We start from the raw sequence: 13,879 nt of genomic DNA on the forward strand, positions 1-13,879 counted from the left end.
TTCACATGCACATGTGTACACATAAACATCCCAGCTGTGTAGAGATGAGATCTGGCAGATAGAGAGAGAGTTAGTGAAAAAGGCAAAGAAACAGAAAAAAGTTTCCCTGTGTTTGACAGCATGAGAAAAACCCTCTCACTGATGCTTATACAACACAAAGGCCATTAGCTCACTGATTGGACTGCTTTAATTGAGTGTTTATAGAGTTTTCTTGCTATTTTGGTGGAAGTAAACAGATTGATTTTTTCTTGCACATACAGTACACACCCACAAATTCTAAATCAGTGCTTACTGATAATATCTGTGTTAGATGCATCATAATTCTGTCAGAGAGAAACCATGCAATCCAGAGTTTTTTTAAAAAAAGGTTTTGATTACATTTACCAACATTTAGATCTAGAACAGCCTGGGCCTTTCAGCCAAATTACACTAATTTCAGCCCCACTGAAGTATGATAATAAATGCACGGGAAATTCATCAGTTTTTTTTTTTTTCTATAACTGTACAATCCAGTGGTCAGCCTAATCTGGGAACCGGTAAAGCACAACTGTGGAGATATATGCATGTGCATCCATTTTTTCATGAGTTTTGACTGAATCACTTGAGATAATAACTAAGGCAGCCTATTACAGGAACCTTTACTGAACACGTGCATAAAGCAGCAGCCCACAGAATGGCAGTCTATTAGCTGTGGTCTGCTGCATCCTCAGGGCAAGAACAGCCGGATATTTGCACTTCTGTCATTAGCATCCTCTTGTTTTTCATATATTATGTAATATTATTGTGTTAACTGTCTAATACGGTAATGCCACTGAAAGATCACATATATATCGATCGTTTCATGCAGCATGAGCACAGTTCATCCATCTCTGGCTTCTGCACCCTCTCTTCATCTTGTGTTGCTTCAGATATTTGTCAGAACTGACATTATTGATCCTAATGTCTTCTTACTCTGTTCACTGTACATTAAAGTCCATCTTTCTGCTCACCTGGCCTCCTCTTCTGTCAGCGACCGACCGCAGGATATGGAAGCAGAAAGATCTGATGGCATTTATACAGAGAAGTCTTTAAATGCATTGCACATTTTCATGCTTTCAATAAATGCTATGATAGATAAACAGTTTATAATAGCTCAGTTTGAGTGATGACACTATTAGCCCACTACATTTACAAAGCAATGCTGGAACTTAATGTGTATTTTATCACACATGGTTATGTAAGGAATGAAGAATAACCAACTGCAAAGTAAACCTTGGCAGGCTCGTACAAGATCTTTATCACCCATCTGGGCTTATTTTTTATTTTATGCATAATCCCGCATATTACATACATGGCTCATACCAAATAAATAAATAAATGGACATGCACCATTACAAGAAACATAATATGAGCTGTTGTTTGCATTGGACGACAGTCAAATTTGCCACCAATGAATCAGAAACATTCCAGTATTCCAGAGAGCCGTGATGTGAACAAACACATTGCATCTGTTTTTATATTTTGAACAGTTACCCAAAAAATATTGTTACTTTGTTATTTGTGATGTAGCTTGTCTTTTGATCTTCCTATTGCACAAGTAGTTATGTTGCAGTTAAATCAAAAGTCAAGGTAAAACGAAGCAATGGATGAAAACAAATGTTGTTTAGTTACCAATTATGACATTTTTATAGTATGAGACCCCAGATCAAAATATGCTCAATAGTTCTATATTATGCTCATGCAACACTAATGTCTTGTAAAAAGGTCTCCTGTCATTATGATTCAGCCAATATCAAAATATGTTGCCATCCTCCATTCATATTCATAAAGTGCTATAAAGCGAGTTGGTAAACGTTAACACATGTATGATTAATTTCCTGCATAAACAGATAATCACCTACAATGAATCAAAACCGCTGTGCGTGATAAAAAAACAAACCCTGTACAAAATGTGAGCTTGATGATGGTCTGACAGCAGATGAGAAAGCACAGTAATACTTCAAACCATGACTTAATGGTGTACATTAAAGCTTTTACTCCAAGCGGTGCAGGGCAAAATGCTGAGTTGCGTAGTGCGTGTCCTAATGGGCTTCATTGTGGCTGTATCTCTCTCTCCTGGAGCCCAGAGAATCGATTTCTCCTCCACCACAACCTGTATGAATGTATTTTACGTCATCTTTTTATTTTTCTGCAGTCCACTGAGAAAGCAGCCCACTGTAGAGAGGTTATTTTATAGCTGACCCAAAACGTCCTCACAAAAACCTTCTTGGGGCAGTGGTTTAATGCATCACCTAGACACCGCCAAACTCACTCACCTTGAGGATCAAAAAGTAAGTGCAGCATTTATCAGAACTGAACTTTCCTTCCTCCTCGGTTTAAGTTGCTTGCTGTTTGATGCCTTTTTGGTATCCAGACTGTGGACTTTGCAAACTGGGACTGCATTACACCTTTAAGATTTGGACACCCACCTCAATAAAATATATTAAATAGGCCTTTCATTATCAAACCATGTCAACAAATGGAAAAGCCGCAAGATATTTATTATGATGTCAATTATTGGGTCTTTAGCCAAACATCAGGGCACTTTTACTCCAATACCATATTCTCCAGTTAAAGGGGTCATAGGATGCCCATTTTCCACAAGTTGATATGATTCTTTAGGGTCTTAATGAAAAGTCTGTAACATAGTTTGGTTAAAATTTCTCAATGGTAGTGTAAAAAAAACACCTTTTTTACCCTGTCAAAAACAGCTCTTTTCAGATCAAGCCGTTTTTGTAGCATGTTCCTTTAAATGTTAATGAGCTCCGCTGACCCCGCCCCTTTCTTCCGAGAGAGACTGTTTACTTTAGCCGCATTCATGGTGAAACTTGCTAATTAGCACATTATTAGGAAAGGCGATTTGCAAAGATTCATTACAAAACATTATACTCACTTCTTCTGTTGGTGAAGCAGGATCACGAATGATTCGCGCGAACATAGACGCATTTATGTAGATCGGGGGCGCATTCCCTTCAAAAACAAACATAATCCACTGCATCTCAGCGGCTCAGATGTCGGAAGTAAATGACGACTGCTATGTTCATTATTACATCCAACAACACCTCAGTCGCTTGTTAGGAGTCATTCTTGTCTACATCTGCTCCAGCGGTGAAACAATGGCGGACTGATGGGGTGGATTTTTATCATTATAGGGTGGTTGTGTACACACACTGCCAACACACATTTCAGTTCAAACAACTTGTAAAAGTGCATGTAGCGTCCTATGACCCCTTTAAGACTATTGAATTACTTTGAACAAAAACCAGAGACATGTGTCTCAAAATATATTTGGTAATTTAACGACTACATAAATCCACAACATTTTAAAACCATTAAAATGAACCTAGGACACAGCTGACTTTATGTTTCTGCCCGCGATCGCATCGAGGATCAGCTGAATATTCAGATAAAAATGAAAGTGCTGTGGTTATGGAAAATAAATCTGCCCTTTGCCTCAGTGCTCATTTTACTCCACTCTATCCTATCATCTAAAAAATACAACTCAGACATTCCCACCTGTAAATACGACTTTGCCAGGTCATTCATGTTCTTGGAACTCGTAATTGCGATATTTCTGAGTTCACCTGAAGGGCACATGCGTTATTCTCTCGGTAATATCTTTCCACAAACAATCATATCCTTCCGCGATCTCAGTGTCTTTGTGCTAGACATTTATTTTCCAGGCCAAATTGGGTGTGATAGTCTCTCTCTCTCTTTCTCTCTCTCTCTCACACACACACACTATCAGATATGACACTGATTCTAAAATGATTCCAAGTACTTACAGTTTTTTACGATTGCTTAAGCACAATTTTGAAAACAGGGCCCGGTTTGTCAAAACACTACACACAATTAACACAACCCTACACCAAAGTAGCACAACACTTCAGATAATTTGCAAAATGGAACACTTTTGTCACAACTATACACAACTTTATAAAAACAATATTTTGTTACCATACGAAACACACACATTTCATATGACTTTAATCTTTTTGAACCAGTTACACACCGCTGTTGCTAACTTAAAACACTTTTAGCAAGTCTAATTCTCAGTGATTAGAGTACTGTAAATGAAGTACACAGAGAAAGTGCAACTATACAATAGTTCACCAAACACTACACAAGACCAATGCTGCAGACTGACAAAAATATCATTGATTTCTCTCCATATACCCAAATCAGTCAACATGGAGAATCACAACAAAACATGTCCCAGTTGTCATGCTACTACAGTAGTGTGCATAACACTGTTAGCTCAGCAAACAACAGACAAACGTAAAATACTGTATCCAGTACAGGTTACAATTACAGTAAACAACAACAACAACAAACATAAAAAATAATCTGAAAAAAACTGACAATATTGTACAGAAAATACTACAGTAAACATACTGTTTTGCAAATAGTGTGAAGCTGACAATGTGCTTACAGTTGTGCAAATCTAGCCTTGTGTTTTGCTCCTTGAGTGTAAGGTTTTGCTAATTGTTGGAAAAGTTTAATTTTAGTGTGTAAGCAATCGTAAAAAACTGTAAGCATGCAGCAGCATTAATTTTAGAATGAAGCTACAAATCATTACTCTTTACAATAGTGTTTGTGATTAGACTTCTTCAGAAAGAGAATGTTTGACACACACAGACACACACACACAGACACACACACACACACACAGCTGCAGAGAGACAGTCAATCCTATCACACTTTAACTCCAGGATAAATCAGACTTCTTACAGTAGGCAAGACTCGAACCTTGAACTTTGGCCCAACAGTGTTTGCTTTTAGATACTGTTTTATGCTGCAGGATACGGAAACAGACTGAGAGCGGACAGTAGCGTGACATTACTTTACAAGCATATATTTATACTCATAGTTTATATACGCCTTGCTGAAGCTATAAGATGTGTAGCATTTTAAAAGTAGGACAGATCATAAACTTGTGTTTTTCTTTAGTACTGTCCTTAAGAAGGGTAAGATTCAATTCATTACACTAAAACAGACAGTAATATATAAATTAACTGGTCAAAGATATTATTTAATATCACTGAACCACTCTATATACATTAATTTATATCAGCAAAACTAATGTTTATGAGTAAAATCAGATAGAAATGACTCTTTAACATACCACTTTTTGCTGTAGTTAATGCATTATATCATAAACTAACAATGAACTGCACATTTTACAGCATTTTCGGCAACACTTTACAATAAGGACCTATTAGTTAATGCATTAACTAACATTAACTAACAATGAGCAATGCATGTATTACAGTGTTTTATTTGTCTTTGTTAACATTTGTTAATGCAAATACAGCTGTTCATTGCAAGTTAATATTAGCTCAGTAATATTAACTAGTACAACTACGGATTTTAAGTAAGTGTTGAAATGAACATCAACTAATCAATGCTTTGAAGTATTTTTCAATGTTAGTTCACGTTAACTGACGACTAATGTTAAAAAAAATGGAACCTTATTGTAAAGCATTACTCTAGATTAATGTTAATTCATACATATGATGTAAATGCCAACATGTTTCAATACGAGCTTCTTCAGGGCAGTATTGATATAAAATGTTTTATAGTCCCTCTTGTTTCCAGATATATGTCTTGCAGATTCTCCATTAGGTTGTAAACTTATGATCTGAGCTGTAGTTATGAAATATAGCAATTACATACATTATGGTTGGTGTGATTTGCATGACCAAAGACCTGGCGATTCGTAGGCAGTGCAAAGCACCAGGTAGACGTTATTTACTGCAGACTCGTTACATCATCTTCACAGCTACGTCACGGTCGCTGCTAACGAGCGGACTGAATCTGAGTGTTTTTCCACTTTCTCTATCTGTCCCGTTATCACAGCAGAGCTCTCTCTTCTTGAAGAAACGGATTACTAATGATCCACTCTCCTGGCTGTGCAACACTGATATAATAGTTCTCGCAGTGCATAGGTGTTATCACATTAGAGAAAGCCCAAGAGAGAGTGAGAAAACCAGAGTGCTGCATAATGAGAGGAAACATGGATCATTGGGGTTTCACTACCTCCCGTATAGCTATATTATATTTCTTCATGAAGATTGCTTGGATAATATGTAGCCTTAATGAGCCAAATTTCCTTTACATTGTATTTGTATTTTCAGTTCATGCGCCCCGAATAAATCTGCAGTGTGTTGATGTCAAATCATTCACTAAATGCTGTGAGATAATTAACTCACTCTACAATAACTAAAAGTCCAGACAGAGAGAAAAAGAACAAATACTTAAACACCAGTCAAATTTATTTGGCACACAATTCTACACGGATATAGTGACATATTTCTAGAAGAATCATTCTTTGTATTTTGGTAATGATAGTTATAGTGGGTAATAATAACAATAAGCACATTGTATTCAGTTCATTATTGCTTTCAGACAAAGGTCTACTGATGACATGGGTGTACAGTTCACTGCTGTAATGCTGTAGAAACAGATCCACCTTGTGGCCATTTATGAAACAACTGAAAACATTTGAATACATATTTTTTTGAGCTAGATTGATTGTGAAATCTGTTTCTAAAACTAACTAAGGGATATTTGCCTTTGGGAGAAATACATTTTAAATGTTTAAAAATTAACTGAAAAGCTATTGTTGTTTTCTCTGTAAATCTCAAGGTTTACTTTTAGGACAGTTTGCCAAAAAGAGTCACGCAATCATCAGCTTCTCTAAAAATCTCCTCACATTGCTATTAGACTTCAGTTTGCTTATGTTTCAAAGTAGACCCTTTTTCAAAACATAAAATGCATTACAGATGTCTATATATCCGTATGGTGACCCAAAACATAGAGCAGTGTGGTTTACAAAGGCTGGTTTTATTTATTTATTTGCTGTTTTATTTATTTGCCATAAAAGCAGTGACCTTGATTTGTGGTAATGGATTAGATTGAAATCAGTGATATACTGGAAGTCGCTTTGGATAAAAGTGTCTGCTAAATGAATAAATGTAAATGTAAATGTGTTAATATCAGGTTGAGGACATGCGTGACTTTCACATCATTCTCTGAGAGTGCTTTAATATAGTGTGAGTCGCAGAAATGCTCCTATTCACATTCCCTGTAAAAACAAAGGAAAGTTATAAGCTTTTAAAAGCTTGGCATTTTTATGTGTGTATCTTCAGTGTATTTAGAAAGAAAAAGCGGGCCGATATCGCTCACCGTGACAAAACCAAGGAAGCTGATGGAGACATTTCCGTAAATGTTGATTGTAGTTACTTTTTCCAGAGGGATGCGGTGCTTGAACATGCTGTGCTGTTCGCCTTTTATACGTACCTAACCAAACCAAAACCGCATTACAAGTACAATTTAACAAATATTAGCTTAACATTATGGTCACATCACCATTTGGCAGTTGCAAAAAACCTTTGAAATCTGATTATAATATAATATGATAAAAAAAATGTTGTATTCACTAGACATGTCAACAAATCATATGCAAAAAGCTCATCAGGAAACTGGTTCTTAGCTCTTTTTAGAGTGCTGATAAAGTTGTGACACATACCTGATATCCTTCAGATTTGACGACAAAGAACATCTCGAAAGCTTCTCCCTTTTTAAAGGGGTTGTCAGAGACACTTTCCTCGGCTCCCCATTTTCCGTTCCTGAAGCTGTTCATGGCCACCTTCCGGTCCATTCGAGGACTGAAGTGGAAAGCAATGTCATGCTTGTCAGTTGGCCCAATCTTGAAATTTATGGAAAACCTGCATGGACGTAGAGGCATTATGTTAAATGATCAGAATCAGAATAATTGCTCATCTCACCAACCTCATGATGAACTGAGAAGTGAAATAAAAGAACTACAACAGAGCACATGTTATTTAACATTAATTTAGTGCAAGGCTGGGTCTCTCTTGCATGTTTGGTCCAGTATTATTATAATAATAATATTGTGATGCATTGAGTTATATTGTACTGTGACTATTAACTGCAACATTTATCTTGTCATGTGGTAGTTGCCGTTACTTAAGCCTAATTCAGTGCATATTGGAGGATTAGTTACCGGTCAGCATTAGTGGGAACGACTCCCTGCAAGTACAAGGCCATGCCTTCTCTCAGTCCTCCTGGAATCGGGGCCACATAAGGAAGAGTCTGCAGTAAACACAAGAAAATATGCATCAGTCCTAATCTTGAGGCAGGGTTTAGATTCGTTAAGATGGAAATTTGAAATACAGTGATAGTTAAAGTGCTCATCAGAGTTTTCATGCACCACTGTTTCATTAAATGAATAATAGTTCACCCAAGAATGACAGTTCTGTCATTTACTCACGGTGATTGACTTTCTTTGTTTTGTGAAAACAAACAACAAAAGATATACTAAAGAACTGTTTTTATGAAAATGAGATTCATATGGCTTTGAAATAACATGAGGGAGAGTAAATGACAGAGTTTTTAAGTCGACAATCTCTTTAAATGCTTGCATTTTTTGTGTACATTAATGCAAATTCCATACCAAAATAGTATGCGCGTATCCATCCGATTTTTTTTTAACCATACGATTTTTATAACCGTGTGTACTTTGTATGTGCAAGTCGCACATGCACATTGACCTAGTTTTGCACTATTCAGTTGTTCCACAAGGTGGCAACACTGGCCCGGGCTGTTGTTTCATGTAGAAAATGAAAATAAAGAAATAGAACAACAACAAAATAGCAGAGACAAGCGCTTGTGTAAGGGGGATATGAAAGAGCTGCAACTTCAGTTTGAAACAGTACAAATAAATTTTTATCGGTCATAACTTTTGGAGAACAATACAGCGGATGCTGGACAAAGATTAAGCTTTCTAGAGCATGTGTACACATACAAAAATGAAGTAGGGCTTAAAGGATCGGTTACTCACAGGATTTTGTATGGGCTGTAAGATCTCTGACTTTATTGTGGAAAGTTCCCCATGTGAGCTGCCCAGATATGCAGTTCTTGACTTGACAGCAGTAACAAATGAAGATTTGCTCCAGTTCTATTGAGGGAACAAGAGAGCTTTATTTAGAAAGGTCTTTAATTTCCATGTCATTCTTAATAGTTCTGACACAGTATCAGTCTTGCTGCAATTTTGCCACATGATAATGTAACTTACATGAATTAAGCCAAAAAGGTTCACGACAACATCTCCATTGATATTTAACATTTTCACTTTCTCCAGCGCTATACGGTGCTTGAATGTGTACAGTTCTTTGCCATTCACGTGCACCTGATGAATCGAAGCAACACAACCCGTGTGAAGACAAGGTCCTAGCTCCCTTTTAGGTGTGTACTGCAAGTTTTGTGTCTCAAAACACATACCTGATATCCTTCAGATTTGACAACAAAGAACATATCAAAATCTTCCCCCTTTTTAAAGGGGTTGTCGGAGAAACTTTCCTCAGTTTCCCATTTTCCAGTGCTGAAGCTGTTCATGACCACCTTTGAGCCCATTCGAGGGTTGAAGTGGAAAGCAGTTTCATGCTTGTCAGTTGGCCCAGTCTTGAAATTTATCCTAAACCTGCATTGAAGTTGAGACATCATAATCTAGACAATGACTGGTTTCTCTACATTATGATAAACTGAGATTGGAGATATTGGTCCACAATGAAAGAGTAGATACGTTTTCAACCTTGATTTAAAAATGGTAATAGAAGGTGCAAGGGGGAACCAACTATCTCCCTTAGTTTTTAAACGGGAATGAGGGACAGATAAAAGAGCCCTGTCAGGAGATCTTAAAAGTCTGGTAGACGTGAGAGGAGTAAGAAGGTCTTTAAGATAGAGTGGAGCTTGATCATTAGGAATTCTAAAATGGACTGGGAGCCAATGAAGCGAAGCTAAAACTGGGATAACATGGTCAACAGCCTTGCAGCTGCATTTTGTACCATCTGGAGGCATGCAAGTGATGACTGAGGAAGACCCAAATACAGTGAATTACAATAATCTATATGTTAAGTAATAAAAGCATGAATAACCTTCTCCAAACCTTGAAAAGACAAAAACGGTATTTGGAAAGTTTGGAAATAATCCGCAGTTGATAAAAACTGTTCTTAACAACAGAATTGATTTGTTTGGATAAACATTATTCCATAAGTCCAGGATAACACCAAGGTTCCTAAGCTGGGAGGAAATTGAGGGGAAATGATTGCCAAGCTCCTTAATGAGACCACTCCTTAATTTTGGGGGACCAAAAATAATTGTTTCTGATTTGTCCTCATTAAGTTGGGGAAAGTCATTTGATAAACATTTCTTAAAATCACAGATACATTCCAATAATGGTTGAATGGAATCGCCAGCGTTTAGTGGCAGGTACAACTGAGTATCGTCTGCATATAAATGAAACATTATGCTTCCTAATGATATCCCCCAGAGGACGCATATATAGGTTAAAAAGAAGTGGGCCCAGAATAGAGCCCTGAGGTACTCCACTAATAATAGGGGCAAGGGCGTAAATTTAATCTAACAGTAGAGGGGGACGATAAACATAAAATTTCTCAAGAGCAATTTTTAAGGGGACACAAATAATACAGCCAAAATTGTACATGTAAGGATAGATATGTGTACACAGCATGGGTACATAGTACCGTGTTTAAATAAGAGTTTGGTTCATAGGTTCACCACGCGGTCATATTTAATTTTTTTTATTATTTTGTGTCTTCCACATAGTATTTTAGATTTCGTCTGAGAGTGAGGACGTCTCTTATTTAGATATTCAACCGCAGCAAGCCCACTGATCTGCCTCTTAACATCATATTGAGCAAAACCCAACACATCGGTAGGTCTACAATATTAGCCTAATATCAGTTCACACACAGGCTTATCGCTGTGTCAGAACCATGCAACCATAATCAAATTACTCTTTAAATATTCAAAGTGCAAATAGAGACCACATTTTTTTCAAGCATGATACAGAGCTAAGAGATGGTACTTCTACACAGTACAGCATAAGATAAGTTTGATATTTGGACATACTGTATGTAGTCTAATCAGGGAGCCGCTCTCAAAATGCGAGGAATTGAAATCTTTTTTGAATGCGTGCTCACGTTTTACTTTCGCTTTTGAACTTGTGATCACACGTACTCTGTGTATAGGGAGTGGCAGTGCTGAGCGTGCATTTTACAATATGAGACATTTGTCAGACGATTACAGGCTCTGTTGCGCAATGAATCCTACGCCATGGTCTTATCAGTCATCAGTGAACTCTGATTCCTGGTGAACTGTGTGCAACTCTGCAGCTCGTGCTGGATGAGCAGAGCAGACGCTGTCAGTTTAGAATTCAAGCGACTGTTATCCAACTGAATGAAATGGTTTTTATTTCTATAAAAATCTAAATGCCAGTGGAGTAATGTAATGTAAACGTAGCGGTGGCATATTCTATGCTAATTTCACCCTCACACTGATCATCATGGCAATATCGTGAGACAGCTTTTCACCTCAATGAGAAATCTCATCACATTTTAATATTGCAAGATCTCGTGGTACGAGATCTCGTCACACCCCGAATGGTTGGCATTACCTAAGCATATGTCAGTGCAAATCGGAGAATGTGGACTATTCCTGCCTGAACTATAGTATTGAATTAATTTTGTATTTGGTTGCATAAACACAGCCAAATGAATACTAGCTTACCGGTCAGCATTAGCAGGAACAACTCCCTGCAAGTACAAGGCCATGCCTTCTCTCAGTCCTCCTGAAATTGGGCCCATATAAGGAATAGTCTGTAGTAAACACAATAAAATAGATTTCAGTCTTATATGAATCAGAATGTTGTGGCAGGGGACAAACTCAATTAAACGGAATTTGAAATACTTTGTTTTTTTTGTTGTTTAAAGGGGGTACCGCAAATTGAAAGTATGTCAAAGAAATTGCTTTTGGTTGATACCATTGTATTATGTTTATATAATACAGTAAGTTTCATTAAGAGATAGTTCAAACAAATATATAAGTTTGTCATCTTATTCTCATACTCATGTTATTCTGAAACTGTATGACTGTCTTTTGTGGAAAACAACAGAATATATACTAAATAATGATTTGATTATTTTATCATTACATTGAATGTCAAAGGGGTCCAAAACAACATTGGATCCTATTGATATATGGTTTGGAAAGACAAAATAAAACAAAAAATTATATTCCACAGATAAAAGATCAGTCTCATGGCATTGTAACAATATGAGGATGAGTAAATGATAATAGAATTTTCATTTTTGGGTGGACTACCTCTTTTAAATGTTAGCATTTTATTATGCAGTGAGATATCACAGGAAAGAATTAGTTACTCACAAGGTTTTGGACGGGCCTTAAGACCTCTGACTGTATGGTGGAAAGGTCCCAGCGTGAGCTGCCCAGATGTGTAGATCTTGATGTGACTTTAGTAACAAATGAGGATTTGCTCCAGTTCTACAGTGAGAGAAAGTATTCAAAAAGCTCTTTACTTTTTATGTCATTCTCAATAGATTCTATTAATGCAGAAAATGTTACTTACTTGTATGAACCCAAAAAGATTCACAGCAACATTGCCACTGATATTTAACATTGACACTTTTTCCAGCGGTATACGGTGCTTGAATGTGTACAGCTCTTTACCATTCACATAAACCTGATGAACCAAAGCAACACAACCCATGTGAGGACAAGGTCCTAGCTTTTTTGGGGGTAATGTGAGTTACTGTGAGTATCGATTCTCATAGTACTTACAACGTATCCTTCAGACTTGACAACAATAAACATCTCAAAAGGTTGTCCCTTTTTAAAGGGGTTGTCAGAGACACTTTCCTCTGCCTCCCATCCTCTGTTCCTGAAGCTGTTCATGACCACCTTCCGGTCCATTCGAGCATTGAAGTGAAAAGCAATGTCATCATTTTCAGATGGCCCAGTCTTGAAATTTAATTCAAACCTGTATAGAAGTTGAAATGTGTTTAAGCACCGAATACAATAGCTTTTTGTGCATTTTTTTCAAATTGTCCAAAAATATATTAAGATTCCTTACTGGTCAGCATTAGTAGGAAAAACTCCCTGTAAGTACAAGGCCGTGCCTTCTTTCAGTCCTCCAGAAATTTGGCCCACATAAGGAAGGTTCTGCAGTAAGCACAGGGAAATAGGCATCTGCGTATATTAATACGATTTTTATGGCAGGTTTTGAACTCGACAAATAAAAATATGGAATTTCAACGATATTTAAAGTGGACATCACAATCTTGAAAACGTGGTGAGTCAATTGCTATTTGTTGAAACAGTTCTCATACACTGCTGTTTCATCAAGTGCTAGCACCTTATTGTGCTTTCGGATGTCACTAGAAAAGACCAGACACTCACAGGGTTTTGGACTGGCTGCAAGATCTCTGATTGTATGGTGGAAAGTTCCCCATGTGAGCTTCCCAGATTGGTGATTTTTGTTGTAACTTTTGTAGGAAATACAGATGTGCTCCAGTTCTAATGAGGGAACACAGAAAAGTGACTTTGGAAAACTCTTCACCCTCCAAGCCATTCTCACTGGATTCTGTGACAATATCATTCATGCTGCAACATTGCTTTAGCTGAAGAAGAAAATAACTTACTTGTATGAAACCAGAAACGGTCACAGCAACATCTCCACTGATATTTAACGTTGACACTTTTTCCAGTGGTATACGATGCTTGAATGTGTACAGCTCTTTACCATTCACATACACCTGATGAACCAAAGCAACACAACCCGTGTGAAGACAAGATCCTAGCTTCCTTTTAGCAGTGTGGTGAGTCTCGTTCTCAAAACATGTACCTGATATCCTTCAGATTTGATGACAGTGAACATCTCAAAAGGTTGTCCTTTTTTAAAGGAGTTGTCAGTGACACTTTCTTCAGTTCCCAAATTTCCATTTATCACACTGTTCAT

The 13,879-nt window shown here is 37.2% G+C and overlaps 1 protein-coding gene across 1 annotated transcript; it reads right to left on the reverse strand.

Moving 5' to 3' along the window:
* Window positions 1-6,272: 6,272 nt before the first annotated feature.
* LOC107757385 (galectin-4-like) lies at window positions 6,273-13,864 on the reverse strand. The gene is made up of 15 exons (XM_016574844.1): window positions 13,766-13,864; window positions 13,563-13,676; window positions 13,321-13,437; window positions 12,995-13,083; window positions 12,703-12,901; window positions 12,491-12,604; window positions 12,289-12,405; window positions 11,632-11,720; window positions 9,325-9,523; window positions 9,119-9,232; window positions 8,885-9,001; window positions 8,048-8,136; window positions 7,550-7,748; window positions 7,207-7,320; window positions 6,273-7,105 (listed from the first exon to the last, which is right to left on the reverse strand). Exons 1-15 carry the CDS (start codon window positions 13,796-13,798, stop codon window positions 7,097-7,099), a joined length of 1,713 nt encoding a protein of 570 aa, XP_016430330.1. The 5' UTR covers window positions 13,799-13,864; the 3' UTR covers window positions 6,273-7,096.
* Between the last annotated feature and the right edge of the window lie 15 nt (window positions 13,865-13,879).

Source organism: Sinocyclocheilus rhinocerous, unplaced genomic scaffold (genome assembly GCF_001515625.1).
Source record: "Sinocyclocheilus rhinocerous isolate Xijiao unplaced genomic scaffold, SAMN03320098_v1.1 scaffold3032, whole genome shotgun sequence".
NCBI lineage: Eukaryota > Metazoa > Chordata > Actinopteri > Cypriniformes > Cyprinidae > Sinocyclocheilus > Sinocyclocheilus rhinocerous.

Excerpts from the sequence above, each read along its gene's own strand:
- LOC107757385 (XM_016574844.1), bottom strand. The coding sequence starts at position 13,798 with ATGTTCACTGTCATCAAATCTGAAGGATATCAG. Across the intron at positions 12,406-12,490 it reads ATCTTTTTGGGTTCATACAA|AACTGGAGCAAATCCTCATT; the intron begins GTAAGTAACATT and ends CTCTCACTGTAG. Across the intron at positions 9,002-9,118 it reads ACCTTTTTGGCTTAATTCAT|AACTGGAGCAAATCTTCATT; the intron begins GTAAGTTACATT and ends TTCCCTCAATAG.